The 7,129-nt window shown below is 32.0% G+C and overlaps 1 protein-coding gene across 2 annotated transcripts; it reads left to right on the top strand.

The window, feature by feature from the left end:
* Window positions 1-1,335: 1,335 nt before the first annotated feature.
* Window positions 1,336-3,582, top strand: LOC120082755 (uncharacterized). 2 transcript variants are annotated; one of them, XM_039038043.2, is made up of 3 exons: window positions 1,411-2,051; window positions 3,085-3,119; window positions 3,242-3,582. In XM_039038043.2, the coding sequence occupies exons 1-3, from the start codon at window positions 1,778-1,780 to the stop codon at window positions 3,263-3,265; spliced, it is 333 nt and encodes a 110-aa protein (XP_038893971.2). In that variant the 5' UTR covers window positions 1,411-1,777; the 3' UTR covers window positions 3,266-3,582. The 2 variants fall into 2 exon arrangements, with proteins under 2 accessions (XP_038893970.2, XP_038893971.2); XM_039038042.2 differs by having other exon boundaries at window positions 1,336-2,051; window positions 3,085-3,582.
* The last annotated feature ends 3,547 nt before the right edge of the window (window positions 3,583-7,129 follow it).

Raw genomic sequence — 7,129 nt, 5'->3', positions numbered from 1 at the left:
AATCTTATCCGTATACTTCAGAAGATTATCTGTTCATATATCACAGCATAATTGGTGCTTTTTAATATTTGACTCAGTTTATGGATTCAGTAATCTCAGTCAATTTCTTCAAAAACTTACTGATTCACACTAACAAGCTGCAAAGAAGCATGTCGATATGTAAGTGGAACTAAAAACTAAGGGATTCTATATCAACCTAGATCTGATTTGAGTATCTCTACCTTCTCAAATTTGGATTAGGCGTCTTACATCGATGATCGTAATTCTTTTGCAACTTATTTTATCTTCCTTGGCACTAATATTGTTCTCTTGGTCGTCAAAGAAAAAAAAAATGCTAGTTGCTCATTGTAGCACCAAGTACGAATATTGAGCTCTTACTCATGCTTCTTTTGAAATCATTTGGCTTCAGCACCTCCTAAGTGAATTGGGCAGCTTATATTCAAATACACCTCTGTTCTATGGTACGACAATATTAGTGTAGTGGTGTTAGCTATAAATCCAGTTTTCCGTACCTGAACCAAGCACATTGAGATAGGATGTTTATTTCATTTGTGATCAAATTCTATAAAGTGCTCTTGAGGTTCATTATGTTCCAGCAACTGACCAACTTGCTTATTGCCTAACAAGGCCAGTCACTCACTCCCAATTCTTCTGCTTACGATCCAAACTCGATGTTGCTAAATTACCCTATGTTTGAAAGGGATATTAGGGAGATTGATGAGGTGAACAAAGTCAACAAGTCAACAGCGATAGCTCAAGCCACCTCAAGAGAAAAGTTTAGAAAATCATTTTGTTACAACTTTTTTAGAATTATATTTATTCCCTTAAATCTAATTGGCCGATGTGTAAGTTCTTATGTTCTATGTTTTATCATTTAGAATTTATTCAACCCTAGATGAAAGGGTTGCAATGTATAAATGGCAGTATGCCTGTGAAAGCATGTAGAAAAATATACAAAGAAATTCTCGCCCAAATTCAAATCTATGCACTTCTAGAAGCATGATTCTAAATTGGTGCAATGACAACCTCAAAAGCTACTAGTAATGCTCGAATAAAAGAGGGATATAAAAATGAATGAATCAAGATCTCTTTTAAATGAGAGATCCTAAAAAGGATTAAGAAATGCTAACGAGAATTCATTATTACTAATATCTATAATAACGAGATCCACCTTCTTTTTTAGTGACTCAATTAAAAAAAAATCCTAAGTTAAGTGTGTTTTATTAATTGAAAGAATCCGGATTGATTTATTAGTGTAGTGTCAGAGACATTGGATCCTTAAACATAGGGTGGTACAAAACTTAAATTAATTTCCAATCAATAATAATTCTAGTCAAGATTGTATGAGTTGACTCCAAAAGTCTTCCATTCCCAATTAATTAACACTCAGTACGTCGTATTTTCCTTCCCATCTCTGGTGTGGTACCATCGTTTGTTTACAGCCCGTGTCACGTGGCTTTTCTGCTTTTTTTCTTTTTTTTTTTTTTTTTTTTTTTTTTTTTTTTTGGTTGTCGACCAGGCTGGAATAAGCATTTTGATATTTGTAGGGGACGTATATAATAAAACAATATATTATCCAAAGGAAATGTGAAATGATGAATGGAATTATTATTTCTAGGAAATGGCATCATGGACACAACCGTTGACTTGATCTGAGAAACCCTTACTTTAATTTCCCATCTGAAATTACCCAAAGTTCATCAATTGAGAAAGCTTATAATAGAGATCAGGAGGGGAAGTGAAAACAGGTGTGTTTAAGTTTAACCAAGTTTGAAATATGGCGACGAGAGGATTTCTGAGTCCCAGAAGGTCCAGACCGGGGGCAACAGAGCAGGGAGGAAGTGATGAAAGAAAAAATCAATACAAAATGAACCATAGATCTTCCACTATTTCAAGTTTGAACCCATCAAAATCCCCGTCGACGGAGAATTTGCAACAAGAAGTAGCAGCCTCAAATAAGAAGGGTATTTTCAGCTCCAAATCTGCCCCTGAATCAGCCCTTAACTCAGCAACTCCCGCTCCCACTCGCCGCACAACCAAGAAGGGAAAAGGTGTGGTTGCCTCTCTCCTGCTAAATCAACCATCGCTTACATAGTACTTCCAAGTTTTTTTTTTCCCTTTCTTCTTCTTGCTATGTTCATGATCCTACCATATTTACTACCTTTCGTCAAATTTTAGTTTTTCGTCTGATTTAATTTATAAATTTTGAGGTTAGTATCTATTTAGTTCCTAAATTGTTTTAAAATTCATAGATTAATGGTAGACACGACGGTGAAAGTTTAGATCTCATTCTTCAAAAACTAATTACGCTTAGATAACGATTTCAATTTTAGTTTTCTGGTTTTTAAGTTTATGTTTGTTTTTTTTCTTAATTTTCTATTATGGTTTTTTTTTTTAGAAAAATCTATTATGATTTTGTAACACTTGAATTCAGGTTGGATATCTTAATGAACATATATATAACATCTGAATAAAAGAGATTATGAGAATATAATGAAAACTATCTTTGAGAAAGACTTGTGAAAATAAATGATTATCACTTATACCAATTAAATGCATCTTCTTTTTGGATGATTCAATCAAAGAAATACTGAAGTGTGTTTGACTTTGAAAACAATGGTAAAAAAATCGTTGTAAGAAAACAAAAATCAATTTTCAAAAATCAATTGGTTATCAAATGAGATTTGATTTATTGACACCCCATTTGGTAGGCATTTTGTTTTTTATTTGATTTTTGAAAATTATACTTATTTTCTCCCAATTTCTTATTTTCATATTTCTTACTCACAATTTGTTTATCGAGCTTCTGCCTTGCTCATCCTAAATATAACTCTTGATTTTGATAAATGCATCTCTTTTAGATCTAGATATCCCAATAATTGTAATAATAATAATAATTGAAAAAAATTTGGCCTTAACACAAAAAAACCACCAAGTGAAAATAGAATTTACCCACTAAATTTTCCAGTGTCACAGGACCTAATTTATTTATTTATTTATCATTTTGTTTTTTTAGACACAAAGTCGGTCAGTACTAAATATTGTACTTGTTTTTTTTTTTTTTTTCTTGAAAATCTTGTGTAGTTAAGGATGATGCTGGAAAATCAATACACAAATCGGTGAGTTCAGACACAATTGACCAATATAATTCTCAAAGCAATGCTCCGACAATATTATGTAAAATATATGAGGAGATTGCATCTCATCGTCATGGAAACTCAACCATTAAATCTTACTTCAGAAACCTCAAGGCATTATGGGATGAAGCTGCTGCTCCAACCAATCCATCTTCCTCCGATCAAATTGTGGAGCAGACTGAGCTCATGGAAAGAGAGAAACTAATGCAATTTCTTTTGGGACTAAACGATTCTTATTCCTCCCTTTGCTCCCAAATCCTTCTTGTGAGGCCATCTCCGACCGTGGACCAAGCTTATTCTCTAATAGTTCGAGAAGAGAAAACTAGGAAATCGAAAACTTCCAAAAAGGTCAATTTAATGTAGTAATCAAAAGACATGTTCGCTTCTTTACAACCAAACCTTCCAACAAGGCTGATAATAAAGCTTTCATTTTTCCTTTTTCTTATTTTGAATTACATCCTTTTATGTTTCTATCATTCCAATTGAGTTACAATTCACTAATTACACTTTATTTTTTTATTTTTTTACCAAGGTTTTATATTAAGTGCGTGGCATGGGAGGAATCAAACCTCTAATTTCGAGGTTTATAATACAAGTATTGAGCTATGCTCATTTGGATTTATGTGGATTAACTTGAGGAGAAAAGAATATATTCTCCAAACTATATAAGAATATTAACTGGAATATAAATTAGGGAGATTTCCAAAAATAGAAAAATAAAGGAAATGATTTACACAGCATAACAAAATTTAAACTTCTTTATTAGAGATAGATAGAAGTCTATAAGTATCTATCCTCATTTATAAATACGGATAGAGGTCTTAATATATATTTTTTTTGTTATTTTTTAAATAATTTGACATTTTTTTTTCTATCTTTCAAAATTTTAATATAAATTATTGAATTTACAAATATATATATATATTTTGGAAAAGATTCAATACAAATAAATTACATCAAGAATTGAATATGAATTCTTTATTGCACGTTAGGTGAGGGTAATGGGCTTACTTTATTTTTTCTTTTTTCACACAAGGGTAAGTGGACGTTAGGCAATGATATTTATGAACGTTAGGTGAGAATATTCAAATTTCATCTGTCTTATTATTAATCAATAGTCTTGTTTTTTCTTGTTGTCTGTTCACATTCTCATTAATCAAGAATCACTCTGGGTCGTCAAAGTCTTTGTTCATATCTCCACCTTTCTGTAATGTTGCGACTTTCTATATTTCTCAAAATCCAAAGTTTTTAATATTCATTTTAACTCGCGGGATTTTCGGGTGTTTCTTTAATTTTTTTCAATTTTTGTAATTTTGGTAATTAGTTGACTTCTAACTATAAGTTTACGTTTTATTTAGTAATCATTTCATTTTTTATTTTTTATTATTGAAAATTAAACTTATTTCCTCCTTATTTTCTTAAAATGATTTGCATATTTCTTAAATCCAATTGTGAATTCTTAGTCAAATTCCAAAAATATAAACAAATTTTAAAAAACTACTTTTTTTTTTGTTTTCAAATTTTGGCTTGATTTTTTCAACCATTAGTAAAAAATTGATAACAAATGAAGGAATTTAGATGTGAAAGTAGTATTTATAGGCTTAATTTTTAATGATAAAAACAAAAAATCAAATAGTTATCGAACGAAGTCTTAGATATTAATAATTTTCTTCTCCTTCTAGATGTTGGCAAGTAGTTGTTTTTGTGGTAAATTATCTGACCTCAAAAAACATTAATCATTTAATTACATTATTAACTAGTAGATAGAGAGGTGCATCGTGATTTTTATATTTTTTTTCTTTTGAAGGCATTAATTCTTACAGGTCATATTTACATGTCAATGTAAACTTTATATTGACATGTCGATATTTTCAAATGTTTGTAGTTTAACATCAAAATTATGAGTAAATCGACATTTTCAATATATCTTAACAAAACAATGAAATATGTTAAGTGAAAATTTAAGTTTTAAATGAAAAAAAGCTTGTTTGAGAATCTCACATTGTTGACTGGGAAGTGAGACCTCATTTATATGCTCTCACCTTGAGTTGTGGGTTTGGACCCCAAGGGGTAAGGTATGGTGGACATCCCTTGTCGTCGTTTGTTAAGTCAAGCGAAACGCATGTAAATGATTATTTTTATTTAAAATAATTTTTATTTTAATTATTTTATTATTTTTAATTATAAATAAAAGAAAAGGTCCTTCAATTGTACCAGTCTTCTGCAGTTCGTGGAACTTTTGCATATCACGTGTGGTCCTCGCGCACGTTCCACGTCTATGTGCACTTCTCTTTTCGTTAGTTTCGCACCACAGTTGGTCCTTAAGTCTTATAAAAGGCTCGAGCCTTTTATCAGTTTTACACAACACATTCTCACAGAATCCTTATTCACTCTCGATTCATCTTCTTGCTTCACGTGTGTAGTTTTTCGAGCATATCGTTCTTGAAGGGTGTGAGTTTTCTGATCAGTTACCGTGCCACTCCAATCCAGACAGATTTTTTTCTGGGTTGTTTTATCCCGGGGACAACGTGACAATTCTGTAGAACTACTTGCACATTTGGGCAGGGCCGCGAAACATCTTAAGAGAGCAAGATCCACAACTCAACCTGTAACGAATTTCTTTTTTGTAGGTTCTATTTTTCTTATGACTGTCGTTCATGATTGTTCTTTGCTGTCATCTTTTGTCCATCGAAGGGTAGGCATTCTAACATTTTTAAGACGTTTTCCATCTGTCGCTATTGTGATGGCCCATTGAAATCAGAATGACATTATGACCTCCAACCTCAACTATCTATTCCAGTTCGAAGGAGCAAACTTCAAACGGTGGAAGCAAAACATGTTGTTTTACCTCACAATCAAGAAGGTTGCTGACGTTTGTAATACGGAAAAGCCAATTACCCCAAAGAAAAATCCGATTGAACAACAAATAAAAGATGCAACTAATTGTGAAGAAAAGGATTTCTTGTGCAAAAATTTTATTTTAAATGGTTTGACTGACGATTTATATGATTATTACAGTACAATGAAGACAACAAAAGGTGTGTGGGACTGCAGAAGAAGTATGATATCGAGGAGGTTGGGTAAAAAAAGTATGACATCAACCGTTACTTAAAGTTTCAGATGATGGATGAAAAATCTGTGGGGGCCCAATTCCATGAATGACAGAAGATAACCAACAAAATAATAAGTGAAAGTATAACCCTAAACGAGCAATTCCAAGTTGTCATTATTATCGATAAATTGCCTCCTATGTGGAAGGATTTTAAGAACACCTTGAGGTATAAGAACACCTTGGAGAGTCTGATCACCTGCTTGAGGATTGAGGAAGAAGCCTAGAAGCAGGACCAGAGGGAGGAGGTGAACATCGTTCCTGATGAAAGAATCGAATTCTCGCGGAAGCGTGTGAACGTCTTGCATTTAGATATTCGATTTTTATGGAAACAAAAATAGTAAAATAAAACATGAATTTGTAGGATAAACATTCAAACAAAATTATAAGCATGCTAGAAAAGAGAAAGAAGAGAATAAATCATAACTCACGTTTGTTGACTCTTCTAGGTTTCCTCGTCCACCATTATCAACTATCTCGAACTTCACCAATGAAGAAGGAGACCACCAACAAAGTTATCTTATTATTCTCTAGGATTCTAAAGATCTTGGAAGAGTGGTCTCCAAGAACTTTTGAGCAAAAAAAGGAAATAGAGTTTTTAGAGAGAAGTTAGAGAGAAGGTGGAGGCTTGGAGGCTAGGTTTTTGTGTAATAAAAACCCTTTGCCCTAATTGGCCTATAATGATATATTTATATGGAGAATGGTTAACCCCTTCTCTAAGTATTTTCTTTTATACCCTTAATGCTAATTAATTAAATTACCTTTATTTAATTAATTGGTACATTAATTAAATGGCCATATATTAAATCTTATTTAATATAAATTTAATTAATTATCATAAATATCATATATTTATACTAACCTTCAATCTCCATTATTTCTT

This window comes from Benincasa hispida, chromosome 8 (assembly GCF_027475165.1).
Source record: "Benincasa hispida cultivar pf3 chromosome 8, pf3_genome.v1.1, whole genome shotgun sequence".
Taxonomy (NCBI): Eukaryota; Viridiplantae; Streptophyta; class Magnoliopsida; order Cucurbitales; family Cucurbitaceae; genus Benincasa; species Benincasa hispida.
The sequence above is the reverse complement of the archived record's forward strand: the minus strand, read 5'-3'. Positions and strand labels throughout refer to the sequence as shown.